This window comes from Taudactylus pleione, unplaced genomic scaffold, assembly GCF_031769625.1.
Source record: "Taudactylus pleione unplaced genomic scaffold, aTauple2 ptg000345l, whole genome shotgun sequence".
Taxonomy (NCBI): domain Eukaryota; kingdom Metazoa; phylum Chordata; class Amphibia; order Anura; family Myobatrachidae; genus Taudactylus; species Taudactylus pleione.
The window spans coordinates 1484997-1500284 of NW_028284746.1; the positions used below are offsets into that span (position 1 = coordinate 1484997).

General features: G+C 46.1%; 2 protein-coding genes across 2 annotated transcripts in view; one reads left to right on the forward strand and one right to left on the reverse strand.

Moving 5' to 3' along the window:
* Positions 1 to 15288, forward strand: part of TRIM23 (tripartite motif containing 23) — a 65971-nt gene that overhangs the window by 46210 nt on the left and 4473 nt on the right. The window lies entirely within an intron of this gene.
* PPWD1 (peptidylprolyl isomerase domain and WD repeat containing 1) overlaps positions 431 to 15288 on the reverse strand; it is a 38090-nt gene continuing 23232 nt past the window's right edge. Inside the window, exons 8-11 of the mRNA XM_088444055.1 lie at positions 8614 to 8795; positions 7457 to 7538; positions 2390 to 2572; positions 431 to 701 (exon numbers count right to left, since the gene is read on the reverse strand). Coding sequence (XP_088300181.1) covers positions 558 to 701; positions 2390 to 2572; positions 7457 to 7538; positions 8614 to 8795 — 591 coding nt within the window. The 3' untranslated portion in view covers positions 431 to 557. The remainder of the gene's footprint in view (positions 702 to 2389; positions 2573 to 7456; positions 7539 to 8613; positions 8796 to 15288) is intronic.

The following is a 15288-nucleotide window of genomic DNA, read 5'->3' on the forward strand; positions in this document are numbered from 1 at the left end:
ATATGTCCCTCTGTATCTGGGAGGTGAGTACATGTAACTGCAATGTAATGGTGTGCTGGGCATATATGCTAGTGTAGGGACCTGCAGAAAGAAGGGGTCCCTTGCCGCTGGGCTGCAGGCTTAAATGCTTTGATCTAGGGATATGCCGGCTCGGTTCTACTCGGTTCCGTTCGTTTTTTTTTTACCGAATCTTATTGGCTATCCAAAACTCGTGACAGCTGTAACCCAATAAGATGCGGGAAAAAAAAAACCCGAACGGAACAGAGTAGAACCGAGCCTGCACATCATGATAAAATCCCCTTTGTTTTATTTGCGCGACACACACACACACACCGATCTGCAGTATATTATTGCTAGCGCTGATAGCAAAAGTTTTTCTGTTTTGTACCGAAAATTAATACAAAATAGTACAACACCACAAGTACACAGATTTACTTTTTTGTTTTTTAATTTTTTAATAAAATATATAGTGAACACTGTCAATAATTGAATGTGCGCTCAACAATATGTAAAAACACAAATTACTTATGTACATATACCACAGGATTAAAAACAAGTTACTTGACAGTGATGCTAATGATAGTGATGTCTTCATACGGTTTATCTGTCTTCGGATTAACCTTCACGTTTGAGATCCTCTGGACTACTTCCATTCCTTTGGTTACCCGCCCAAAGACTGTGTGTTTATTGTCTAGCCAAGGCTGTGAGAGAAGAGACAACAGATACTGTATGAGCGATAACTTGGGTCCAGCCACCCTATCAGATACAGCACATTACCATATACTAGGGGGAGGAGTGTACAGCAGGAACATACTGACGTAACATGCAGTGAAGAATCATACACATGTGCATTGTGTTTCGGGGAAGCCTGGGCTGTTAGAAGAAAGACAGCCATGCTGTGAGGCTTTTAAACACACTAACAGTCCCTACAGGATCATCCAGTGACTTCATTTTTGTCAATTAAAACATTAATACCAGATGAACTAAAAGCCACATGAACTGGATAAGATCTAGTATTACTATTCTACAACACAGAATTGTGGCTTGTAAAAGACGTGTAATACCCTCTTACAGATAATGTGAGTCTCAAAGGGAATTTACAGCCACAAGGATGTCCAGGAAGAGCACTGCTGCAGAATAAGAGGTCATACATGGAGGGTTGGAACAGATAAATGCTTAGACTTGTACTGCCCTTGTAAAAGGTTTGCTACTAGCAGGATTTGTTACTAGAATAGCATTACACAACGCACGGTCACCATCTGTTGTATAGGAACCCTTTTTACCAATTCTGTTGGTGGGGGTTGGGTATGGGTTCCCGGCAGTCGGGATGCCGTCGGTCAGAATACCAACTGTATCCAAAATGCCTGGGAACAGGGGTATTTTGGATATCGGAATATTCCGTATTTTGGAATATTTACATATCATAATGAAATATCTTGTGAATGAGACCCAAATCTAAACACAGAATGCATTTATGTGTTATATACACTTTATACACACAGCCTGCAGGTAATTTTATACAATATTTTAAAAACTTTTCTGGCTCACACAAAGTTTGTGTACATACATGAAATTAATTTGTTTCATATACAGCTCATTAAACATGAAAGTCATTTTATACAATAGTTTTAATAATTTTGTATCTTAAACAAAGTTTGTGTACATTGATCCATCAAAGAGCAAAGGTTTCATTATCTTAGTCGTGCTAAAAAGATTCCGTATGTCGGAATATTTGGATATGGGAGACTCAACCTGTACCACTAATCCTAACCCAACCCTAAGCCTCCCTCCCCGGTGCCTAACCTCCCCCTCCCCGCACCCTAACCCTCGATCCCAGGTGCCTAAACCTATCCACCCCCTCCCCGCAGCCTAAACCCAACCTCACCCTCCCTGCACCCTGACCCTCGATCCCGGGTGCCTAAACCTATCCACCCCCTCCCCGCACAGCCTAAACTCACCCTCCCCGCACCCTAACCCTCGATTCCGGGTGCCTAAACCTATCCTCCCCGCACCCTAAACCCAACCTCACCCTAACCCTCAATTCCGGGTGCCTAAACCTGACCTCCCCGCACCCTACAGCCAACCTCCCCCTAGTGCTTAACCCTCCCCTAAAACCCGATACTTACCTTCGGGATGCCTATGGTTGGGATTTCAGCGCCGATATCTAGACCGCCGGTATCTCGCACGATGGTATGCTGACTACATCCCCTATTTGTGTAGCTGTATAACAGAGTGTAACCCAGACAAACCAAGCAAACAACAATATCAATATGGTAAACCTCTTAGAGGTAGACAGGCATTGCTGGAAATGGCTTACTTAGGCACACTGCAGTATAGGTTGCAGAGCACAATATATTACAAATGATCAGTAAGTATAAAGTGTTCTTACAGTTGGCACTACTGTTATGAAGAATTGGGAGCCGTTGGTACCAGCGCCAGCATTGGCCATACTGACAGTGTACGGACGGTCATGTCTTAGTGTGGAGTGGAACTCATCTTCAAACTCTCCTCCCCAAATACTTTCTCCACCCATTCCTGTGCCAGTAGGGTCTCCTGTTTGAATCATGAACCCCTGTGTGGAAGTAAAATGTATAGTGGATTATTATATTATAGGTTTCCACAATATTTGCCGTAAACATGAGATTGTGAGATCACATACAAATTTGACCAGTTGCATAGTTAGTGGGAGCTGCCATGTGATTTAGCACAAAAATAAAGCGCGCTACGCTTTCAGTAAAAATGGGATTTTGGTACGTACCGGTAAATCCTTTTCTCTGATTCCACAGGGGACACTGGAGGTGCTTACGATGGGGTATAGAGGCGTTGATAACTGAAGCCGGCACTTTAAATAATTTAGAAGTGTGAAGCTCCTCCCCTCTATGCCCCATCAGCCCTCAGTTTAGAAAATGAAGACCGAGAGGAGATGGAGAACAAGCGGAGTAAAAAAGGAGAGAAGAACACACAATAACTGAATCATACAACATACGGAACAAGCCTAACAGGCAGGCAAAGAGCGCTGAGGTGGGCGTCCAGTGTCCCCTGTGGAATCTCCGGCCCGATAAAAGATTGGTGGATTGCGTCCACCAGAGAAGGCCACTCTGGTAACCGGGCTCAGACGGATCTGTCGTTGTAGAAGCAGATGAGACCCTGACCCCTGGAGTGAAACCAGCCGAACTGTAGTGCCTCGAAAGCAGCTACCATCTTTCCAAAGAGACGCAGACAAAGAAGCATTGACACCTTCTTTGGTCTGAGGACCATCTGGACTAACCTCTGTGATTGATCTGATAGAAGAGATACTGATGGAGCCTTGAGCAACAGATCGTCCAAATAATGGATTATGTTCACTCCTGATGACCGAAAGAGAGCTATCATGACTGCTATGAGTTTGGTGAATATGCGGGGAGCCGAAGATATGATCTTTCAATATGGCAAAATGCAGAAAAGCTTGGTGTGGTTCCCACGGGAAAATGGAGATAAGTATCCCTGATATCCAGGGATAATAGGAACTCCCCTGGTTCCAAGCTCTCAACAACGGACTGCAGAGATTCCATTTTGAAACGATACATCTTTAGATACAGGTTTAAGGACTTGAGGTTCAAGATGGCCATGACCGCACCCTCCGGTCTGGGCACTACAAACAGGCTTGAGTAAAACCCCACACCTCGCTGATGCTCCGGAACCAGAACTAACACAGATGACACTACTAGAGACCTGATAGCCTCCTGTAGAACTTGAAATTCTTGCAAGTGGGCTCCCACTGCAGGAGACCCCAGGTGGGACGGAAAACAGTCATGCCACCTGTTTCTCAGCTGGTTTAGATTCCGGTCTTCGTGCAACCGTGTGTGGACGACCTCTACCTCCTCTCGGTTGCGTAGGATCTCTGGCTCTACCATGAAAGGAATGAGGGGCTCAAAAGGAATGAAACGAAGGTCCAGTATAAGGTCTTCTGGGATCTGGAGCAGTAGACGGGAGGAAAGAGGACTTACCGCCCCGTGGCTTGGGATATCCACTTGTCCAATTCCGGGCCAAAAAGCATGTCACCCGTGAATGGTAAACCCTCAACCGCACGCTTGGACTCTGCGTCCGCCTGCCAAGCGCGCAACCACAGAGCTCTGCGTCCTGAAATAGCAGATGTAGATATGCGAGCACTAATCTGACTAATATCCTTTGAAGCTTCTCCCAAGTAAACTGCAGACTCACGTATGTGTTCTGCTAATAGACATAATTCTGCTCTGGAAGTACCCGAGTCCAAACCTGAAATCAGCTGGTCAGCCCAGCAAACCACAGCCTTGTTAACCCCGGCGGTAACAAGGTTAGGACTAAGTTGAGCTCCCGTTGCGGTATATATAAATCTTAGTGTTGTCTCCAACTTACAATCCGAAGTGTCCTTTGAAACAGTAGCTCCCGGCCCCGGAAGTGCTGTTTTCTTAGTGAGACGGGAAACAGACATCTACAGGAGGAGGAGGAGTTTCCCACTTCTCCATCATGGATGATGGAAAAGGGAAGCTACACTGAAAACTACGCCCAGGTGCAGAACAGGTGCTTTACCCTCTGCACCATCTGTGGATACACATTAAATAGTCAGTGGACGTGGGATCTGAACCCAGGTCTTGAAATTTGGAATTGTTTCCAGGCCCTGTTAATTTCTTGTAAAACTTCCTCCAATTCATCCTCTACGGTATCTTCTGTGGCGAGGAATTCTTCGTCCGACTCCTCTGACTGGAAAACAGTCATTAGAATACGCTTTTGAGATGGGCTTTGGTAGGAAGTGGAGTGTGTAGGCACCGCTGTACCCATCACCTGAACCAGAGTGTCTAGAGACTTGGTTAAGTCAGCTACCCAGGGAGGTTGAGACCTGTGCGCCTCAGCCAACTCCGATGTTAAATTTGACATAACTCCTACCATGTCAGTGACCCATGGCTAGTAATCGCCCTCTATGAATCCGTTGTTATACAATCATCACATAACGTAGATGGCCTGTGGCTTGGTCTGTTTGTTGTTACACTTGGAACAGACAAACAGCCTTTGAGAGGCCTTGTTTCTGTTGGACATGGTACACACAGTCACTCAGAGAAACACAGCATAAAACAGAAAAGACAGACATATAAAAACAAGAAGGCTGTGGGACACAGAGGAGGAGAAACCCCCTCCCACAGATCAGATTCCCCTGCACTTACACCCCAGTTACTTACAAACTCTTTACCAGGGATGTAATCAGGAGATGTACTTGTCCTGCAGCACAGGAATGGCAGCAGAGGAATCCAGCCTTCTGTGTCTTACACTGCAATCTCCTATATAGGAGATTGCAGTGTATGAGCTGCTGTGTAATGAACGGCAGCCCTGCTGTTATACAGCCGCTTTCCGTGTAGGGGAAAGAGACCCGCGCTGCCTTTAAGCTCTGCCCCCCTTCTTTATGCCCTAAAGGGCTATCAGCCTCCTTACAAGATGGCCTCTGTGGCCATTAACCTCCCCCCCCGCACGCCACACAGCGTGTACAGCGGACCGCTTACCGTCTCTCTACCCTACGTGTAACAGCGGGGAGAGGGAGAGCCGGGCGGAAGGAGGGAGAGGCGCCTGTCAGCTGCCCCGTGCTACTGTAACAGCGGGGAGAGGGAGAGCAGGCGCCTGGTCGCGCTTGTAGAGCACTTATCCCCTGCCCTGCGTTACTGAAACAGCGGGGAGAGAGTGAGCCCGGCGGGAGGAAGGAGAGCAGGTGGCCGCGCTTGTAACGCACTTAATCAGCTGCCCCGCACCAGGCCGAGCCGGGTGCCGCGCTTACCAGCGGGAGAGCATAGTGCTCTGCATTAGCTGCCCAGCATTCTAATTATGTAAAACCGCTGGGCAGTGTGCAGCATTCAGCACTTCTCTTCTTCCTTGCTGAGAATGTGCTGTGGCGGTATCTTCTTCCTTGCTGAGAATGTGCTGTGGCGGTAAGGAGCTGTCAGTGCTTTTCAAATAAGTGCTGTGCACTCCTTCCTGCCTCCTCTAAAGGTGGGGTCCGGGTACCTGGCACCCTGTCCTTATAGAAGTGGCGAAGGGTACCTAAAAGTGTCAAAAGATGTAAAAATAAAGAAAACCTAAATAAATAAAATAAATGTGTTGCTGGAGCACAGCAGGTTGTGACCAGCTCCGTAGGCACATTTTCTAAACTGAAAGCTGATGGGGCATAGAGGGGGAGGAGCTTCACACTTCTAAATTATTTTAAGTGCCGGCTCCAGTTATCCATGCCTCTATACCCCAGCGTAAGCACCTCCAGTGTCCCCTAGTGGATGAAAGAGAAATAAACATATGCAGATCTCCTTTGGAGAACACAGAACCTCACACACTGGCATAGAAGGGATCGGTACGCAAGTTAGACAGCTAAAAGATTGTCCTTTTAGGTGTCAAAATGGGAACTGCATATTGCATAGAGTCGCACGGATCTCTTCATAGACATAAATGGTTAGTTTTTACATACAGCGCAAGTGCAACTGCAGATATGACCATCTTTACATAGATCTATATTATTTTTGGTCAGATGCAACTTGGATAGATCTGCCTTTCTGTGAAATCGGTCATTGCAGGGTGTGAACTGAGCCGTGACAATGTGATGGCACGGTGTGCAGGTAATGCTCAGTGAAATCCTGAGTCTGCACAAGTGAATAAACTATTAATATCACCAGTTTGCAATTATCCAAATTAATACATTAACTGCATTATTTAGTAATAAGCCCACAGGTATGGACTTTAATGGTGTACGTACATTTATTATCCCCTCTGCGAGCACCTGCACTGTGGCATTTATTATGAAAACCCTTACAAAAGCCCCAGGGCAGTTACACGACTAGTGATAGTAGAAATATTAAATACTTCCCTCCTGCAGGGAGCCGTGCAATCAGGAGATGGGGGACTTACTCACCCTATGACCCGTGCAGCAGTATACAATAGACAGGGGCTTCTCATGTGAGAGCAATATTACCAAACACCACATCCTTGGCTTCGGATTCTGGGGTGACTGGGTTAATACCTCCCTGACCATATACATTTTTGCATGTTGGAGACGCACAGGCTAAAATAGCAATCACTTCTATTCTCATCTAGAGGAATATTTATTGAAAAACACACTGGCTACACGCAATTCCATTTAGCAGACACAACTTGCTAGTTTTAGCGCAGAGATCTGGATGGCTCTCTTACACAAGGTATAGGGCTGGTGCACGTGTGCGTTGGTAAGGATGACTGCTATATACACACAAGGGTATGGATACCAACGGCGCAGTCACATGGATGCATGCCATCTGATTCAGCCCCTATAGGTTATAAAGAAAAAAATTAAAAATAAAAAATTTCTACTCAAATAACACAAAAATAAACTTTAGGTCTTGGAGTATTTATCGCTTCCAAACACTGCAGCCTTTACTACCAGACCTGACAATACTGTGTAGATTTACTGTAGGTGACCATGCCACCCACTTACCTTTATGAGTCGGTGAAATACATGACTGTTGTAGTAACCATTGCGGCTGTGCACACAGAAGTTCTCCACCGTCTTGGGACATCTGCAGTAAAGAATTATAGGTCTTTACCAGACTTGCATTATTGATGCTGGTCACAGCCTCGCAACATATGCACAAGTCATTATTTCCATACAGTGTATTAATAAGGAGACCCAGCTGCAATTGTTGAATTCTATTGTTCTGAAGGTTGGGGACCATCTACAAGAGAGCACAGAAGTGACCCTAAAACTATGGTGACAACTCCATAAAATGAGTGGCTCTATACCATGCAGGCTCTGTAAGTGTGCTCTAAATATCTGAAAAACAATATCACAATTTACAGGAGACTGCTAGTTTTTACATGGTGTAATGCACTCCCTCGTGTAAATTATATGACTATTAAGTGTCACCATTCTGTGACTGGGATGTAGTTATGATGCAGCCGATCTAAATCCCGACGAGAAGAAGAAAGATGAAAAGGTTTAGGCAGCACAGCGGGTTTGGGGTAAGGTTTTGTCGGTGCGAGCTTGGGAGGAGGGGGGGGGGGGGGTGTAAGGTTAGGATTGGCCACTCCCTAGGGCAGTGATTCCCAACCTCGGTCCTCAAGGCACACTAACAGTCCTGGTTTTAGTGATATCCAGGCTTAAGCACAGATGGTTAAATCAAAATAACTAAGGTACTAATTAAGTCACCTGTGCTTAACTATGGCTATTCTTAAAACCTGGACTGTTAGTGTGCCTTGAGGACCGTGGTTGGGAACCCCGGCCCTAGGGGATATAGGGTTAGGCTCTAAAGGGTTGTGGGGGATGGGGGAGACTTAAGTTTAGGCACTAATGGGGAGGGTTACCAATCATCGTGATGCCGTTGACAAGAGGCATCCCGACAGTTGGCATTACATACAGAAGCATAGGGCTGTAGGAACATTTATCACAGGCACAGAACACCAATGTGACTACTAATGTATGCAGTTTACATTAGGAAGGTGCATTATGCCTTACAAATATCACACATAACCTTGTGTATTCTAATATTCAGAGTTACCAATTACCCCACCTAAAGGCTTTGCCAGTGCCATAAACACCATTCTGTAACATGACATACCCCTGGTATATTAATAAACATTTAATAAGACACTTACTCAACAGGAAACAGTTTGACATGAATGTCCCCCATGCTGGTGTGAATAGTCGCACTGTCAGAAACGCGTTTCGGCCCTTCAGCCTGTGTGGCTGCCATCACTTCTTCCTTTGATGGTTTTTCATTGAAAACATCTCTATCAGAGTCGGCACTTTTTGTGTCTTCCGGATCTCGCTTGGTAAACTAAAAATCCAAAATGACAGTGTTATGCAATTTTGTTTCTCAAAGACTGAGTAAACCCAAAATTTGATATATATATATATATATATATGCTGTATTTTTAAAATATCTGAACCAAAGGGTGTTGTTCAAATTAACTCAAGATATAACGAGAGAGAGAAATAGAGAAAAGAAAGTGGACAGAGAAAGTACCAACCAATCAGCTCGTGACATTTTTCAAATGCAGCCTGTAACGTGACAGTTTAGGAGATGATTGGTTGGTACTCTCTCTCTCCAGATACATCTCCCCATGAGTCCCACATGAACACTTTCACTCCTCAGCAGCAAGCTGACAAATGGGGGGAAGGGTTAAGATAAGAGAAGTGGGAGTGCTTCATGAGACCCAATGTTAGGTACCACATTGTGGAGTTACTCTAAATATTTATAATATTACTTAGAATCCTTCTCAAAGTTACTGGTACAGACATACTAAAAAAAAAAAAAAAAAAAAAAAGCAAAGTGACCATTCTCAGTAACAGAGGGCTGTGTTCCCACTAGATATGGGGATGATATCCCGGGTGGACTGGGCACTTTTGGTAGCGCACCAGAATAAAATAATTTCTTCAATTTTAGGGGCATTAGCAATAAAAAGTTACATTTTCTTCCTGTAGTACATAGAATACAACCCCCAAAAATAGATCCCATTATATTTGCATTGTAACCCAAGCACTGTAAGGCCAAATAGGTTTACTAGCCTAAAGACCGGGCAGTGTCACCCTTTATTCCTCCCGATTCCACTCTCTCCCCACATTCTGACTCTCCCAGGGGCTTCAATCTCTGTGACATCTCTAGGATCCAATCTTCCCTCACCCCAGATGTCAGTAAAACGCTCATCCATGCCATCTTCAGCTCCCACCTTGGTTACTGTAATCATCTACTTTCTGGCCTCTCTCTATGTTCCCTCTCTCAACTTCAAGCAATTCTTAATGCTGCTGCACATCTCATTTTCCTCTCTGGCATCTGCCTCCCCTTAACTGCAACCTCCTTCATTGGCTCCCTATCCCCCTTAGAATCCAGATCAATCTCCTCACCCTTACAGCCTAAAGGTGCATATCCACTACACGATGAAAACAGGATTTTGGTACTTACCGTTAAATCCCTTTCTCTGATTGCACAGGGGGACACTGGAGTCTCAGTACAGTGGGGTATAGGTGTTGGATAACCGGGAGCTGGCACTTTATTAAATATGAATAGTAGCTAGCTCCTCCCCCTCTATACCCCTTACAGGTCAGTCTAAATAACTGTGCCCGAGGAGAGCCGGAAATAGAATAACAGAGGAGAAGAGAACTAGAACATACATAAACAACAAGCAAATATGCAAACAAATCAAGCAGATCTTGAAGAAAAAAAAACTTGACTGTCCAAACCTGGCAGAACAATAACAAATGCAGGTGGAACAGCGCCGGGTGGGCGCCCAGTGTCCCCTGTGGAATCGGAGAAAGGGATTTAACGGTAAGTACCAAAACCCTGTTATCTCCTTCATCCACTAGGGGACACTAGAATCTCAGTACAGTGGGGACGTCCCAGAGCTCACATCCCGGGTGGGAGAGCACTGAGAATCCTGCAAAACAGCACGGCCATACTGTGAAGCAGAAGCCGCAAACGTGTCAAAACGGTAAAACTTTGCAAAAGTATGCCGGCACGACCAAGTGGCTGCCCGACAAAGCTGGGTCAGGGAAACCCCACAGGCAGCCGCCCACGAAGGACCCACCGAGCGCGTACAATGCACTGTGATTGTTGTAGGTGGTTGCTTTGATGCAGCCAGATAGGCTTGTCTGATTGTCAGACAAATCCATCTAGAAATAGTAGCCGGCCAACCTGGCCGCGCCATATATCGAACAAACAGCGTATCCGACTTCCGGAGGGATGCTGTCCTATCAACATAAATCCAAAGAGCCCGGACAACATCTAGGGATCTGGAAGCTGAAGAATCCTCTTTAAACACTAGAACTACAATCGGTTGCTTGATGTGAAACGCAGACACTACCTTAGGCAAAAAGGATAACTGCGTGCGTAGCTCAGCCCTATCTTCATGAAAAATGAGGTAAGGCGGACGACAAGAAAGCGCTCATAGCTCAGACACACGCCTAGCAGAGGCGAGCGCCAACAGGAGAACCACTTTCCATGATAAAAAAATTGTAATTCCACTTTTTGTAAAGGTTCAATAGGGAATATTGGAGAAAATAGGACCAAATCCCATGGGGCCGTAGGAAGTACAAATGGAGGTTGTAAACAGACAACCCCTTGTAGAAAAGTCTGGACATCCGGTAATAATGCTAGTCGCTTTTAAAAGAAAAAAAATCGACAAAGCCAATACTAGAACTTTTAAAGTTCCCAGACGAAGACCTGCTGATAAACCAGCCTGTAGAAAAAGAAGCAGCCTGGCTAAATTGAATTCTGACGGTGGCGCACCCTTGCGTTCACACCTCGCGACATATGCTTTCCATATGCGATGATAGTGCTTAGAGGTAACTTCCTTTCTAGCCCTTAACATAGTAGGAATCACCCTGGAAGGGATACCCTTCTTTCTTAAGATAACCCTTTCAACAGCCACGCCGTCAAACAAAGCCACTTTAAGTCCTGATAAATAAACAGACCCTGTTCCTGATAAATAAACAGACCCTGTTCCTGATAAATAAACAGACCCTGTTCCTGATAAATAAACAGACCCTGTTGCAGTAGATCTTCTTGCAGAGGAAGAGGCCACGGGTCGTCTATCAGTAGAAGTGTAGGTTAGAATGCCACGCCCATCTGGAGCCACCAACAGAACCTTTACCCCTTCTCATTTGATTCTTTGCAGCAGACGAGGAAGGAGTGGGAGTGGTGGAAACAGGTAGACAAACAAACCGCCAAGGAGCTATTGGACCATCCACCGCCACTGCCTGTGGATCTCTTGTCCTGGAGCAGTAACGTGGCAGTTGATGGTTCAGTCTCGACGCCATAAGATCTACCTGAGGAAGACCCAAACGCTGAATCAGTTGTTGGAATACCTGCATATTGAGCATCCACTCTCCCGGATGAATGTCCTGTCGACTGAGGTAACCGGCCTCCCAATTTGCTACCCCTGGTATGAAAATTGCCGATATCGCTACTGCATATTCCTCTGCCCAGAGAAGAATGCTTCTTACCTCCCTCATGGCGGACCGACTCTTGGTACCGCCCTGTTTGTTGATGTACGCCACAGCTGTGGCATTGTCGGATTGCACTCTGATGGCCTGACCCTTCAACAGAGGATGTGCCACTTGAAGAGCATAGAACACGGCCCTTACTCCAGAATGTTTATGGGCAGTACTGCCTCCAGCAGGGTCTAGCTGCCCTGAAAGTGTCTTCCGAGTCATAGCCCCCCATCCTCTGGAGTCTGTGGCGAGGAGAATCCATTCCCACAATGCAAACCTCTTGCCTGCCAGTAGGTGAGAGGAATTCAGCCACCAAAGGAGAGATGTCCAAGTCCTGGGTGACAGTTGAACTCGCTGATTAAGGAAGAGGTGGGACCCTGATTACTGAGAGAGGAGGTCCTGTTGGAATGGACGGGCATGCAACCTCCCGTATTGGATGTACTCGAAAGACGCATCCTTCTTTCACCAGAAGGCGAATAAACAGGTGCACTGACACCCTGTGATGACGCAGTATCAATCGCACCATGTATTGGATGGAGGTGACATTTTCCTGGGGAAGAAATACCTTCTGCTCCACTGTGCCCAAAATCATCCCTAGGAAAGGCAGACGCTGTGTAGGCTGCAGATGAGATTTTTGGTAATTCAGGATCCATCTGTGTAGCAACAGCAGACTCTGGACCTCATTCAGAGACGGTCGTAAGCGGCCGCTCGGTCGTACGCATCCGATGTTTCCAAACCACGCATGCGCACGGTTAGTTGTGCGCATGTGCGTAAGAGGCTTTGCGATCCAAATGCTGTAGATCGTAAGGCTTACGAGCATGAAGTGGCTTCAGAGAGTTGATTGACATGAAAGGCTGTTTATGGGTGTTGACGGGGGTGGTGGTCTGAAAACGCAGGCGCGCCTCAGCGTTTTGAGGGCGTTTTAGGGGCGTACATAAATTACCTGCTACGACCGACATAGAAGGCCGGAAGTAGTAAAAAGTCACTCTGGGGGCAGGTTCGAGGCCTGGCTAATTGTACAGCTTGAGGTTGGGTACGTGCTCTCGCAAGCCCTAGAGTACAATCGAGACTATCGAATGTTAGGATTGATATTTCTATTCTGAGCCACACAATGCAAGCAGCTAATCGTTTGTTGAAGCTAATAACACTGCTAATTGGATTGTAGTTGATTCAGCTGCGTTTGCATTAGCGAATAATAAGAATAAATACATTTCATAGGGATGGCTTTTTCTATGCGTTTTTTTTTTTTAATTTTTGGTGTAATTTGTATTATTTAGCCTGCACCAGTCTTTTCATATCCTCTGCTTTTTCAATACCTTGATTAACAATGTATATTTTTCATTATTAAATCTGACACGATTTCAGTAGTTTGTTCAATATTTTTACTTTTTTTTTTTCAAGAATCTAGATATATAAATTTTTTTGCATTTGGCAGCATGCGAAAAATAAAGAAATTAAAAAAAAAACAAAAAAAAAACCACACTACACTTTAGAACAGTAATTAAATAATTGTCAACAAGCTGATCGATAGAGCATGGAAACATGACATGTGGGCATCAACACAACACAAGCGGCCGCAACCATCAGAAGAAAACAACATACAGCAACTGACAACGATTGACTTGATCGCTAGCTGCTATCACTCGCTAGCTAGAGGTGCATTTTTCACGTATGGGCTTCACTTTGGCTGCGACCGACCGGCCGTGCGATTGCTTTCTTTTTCAGTTTCTCGGTCATTAGGCGTACGACCGAGCGGCCGCTTACGACAGACTCTGAATGAGGTCCTGTGTTACCCAGATGTCGTGCAGTAATTGAAAGACTGACGGAGCCTTGAGGAGTAGGTCGTCCAAGTAAGGGACGATAGTAACCCCTTGTATCCGAAGAAGGGCCATCATTACTGTCATGACCTTCGTGAACACTCTTGGTGCTGATGAAAGACCGAAAGGTGAGGCCTGGATTTGAAAATGAGAGGCCCGCACTGCGAACCGAAGGAATGCCTGATGAGGAGGCCAAATGGGAATGTGGAGATAAGCATCCTTTATATCTAAGGATACGAGAAACTCGCCCCTCTCTAGCCCTGCAATGACTGATTGCAGGGACTCTATCTTGAACTTGAAAGTCCGCAAACAGGGATTGAGATGTTTCAAGTTCAGAATGGGTCTTACCGAGCAGTCTGGCTTGGGAACCACAAACAAGCCGGAATAAAAACCTTGACCCTGCTGGTGGATAGGGACATGCACTATTACTTTTGTATTGCCTCCTGTATAACAACCCGTTAGTCCGCAGATGCAGGCAAACCGGTTGTGAAAAAACGAGGAGGAGGTTGGATCTGAAAATCCAGCTTCAACCCCAGAATAATGATATCCCGGACCCACGCAGCCTGGCAAGACTTGATCCAAACTTCCTTGAAGTTGCAAAGGCGAGCTCCCACCCTGGGGTCCCCCAGGAGAGAAGGGAGCGCGTCATGCTGGAGGCTTAACTGAATCCTTATCATGCTGGGAGGAGGATGCAGCGGCTCTACCCCTGCCTCTGGGACCACGGGAGATAAAGGAAGCGCCTGTGCCACGACCCCTGAATCTCACTGGAATACGAAAGGACGGTCCGGCAAAGGTCTTCCTGGGGGGAGGAGCAGCAGATGGGAGATTAGTGGACTTACCACCTGTGGCTTGAGATATCCACTTATCCAGTTCCGTTCGAAACAGAGCTTCTCCTGTGAATGGAAGAGATTCCATGGCTCTCTTGTATTCCACATCCGCCTGCCATTGTCGCAGCCACAGGGCTCTGCGGGCTGAGACAGCCAAGGTCGAGGATCTAGAGGACAGACTACAAATACCCTTAGAAGCCTCTCCAAGCAGACTCTGCAATCTGTTCCGCTAGAGGAACCAGATCCTCCGCCGGAGCCCCAATCTTAAGGCCCTCAGCGAGCTGCGTAGCCCATGCTTCCACCGCCTTGTTGACTCAACAGCTGACTAATGCGGGTCGAAGAGACACCCCTGCTACAGTGTACATTGACTTCAAGGTAGTTTCTAACTTCCTGTCAGAAGGCTCCTTTAAAGACACTGCCCCTGGAACAGGGAGCACTGTCTTTTTTGACAGACGTCCACTGAAGGAGGTGTTTTGCATAAATGCCTGCTTTCTGCAGGAAAGGGATAGTATGATAAAAGCTTCCTTGAAATCTGAAACCTTTTATCAGGGTGTTTCCACGCTGAGGTAAGGATCTCGTCCAATTCCTCAGACACTGGAAAGGAGGCTGCCAGTCTTTGCTTTTTATTAAAGATAGACGGCCTTACCTCTACAGGATCCCTGTCCTCAACATGTAACACCTGGAGTACCGCTGCAAT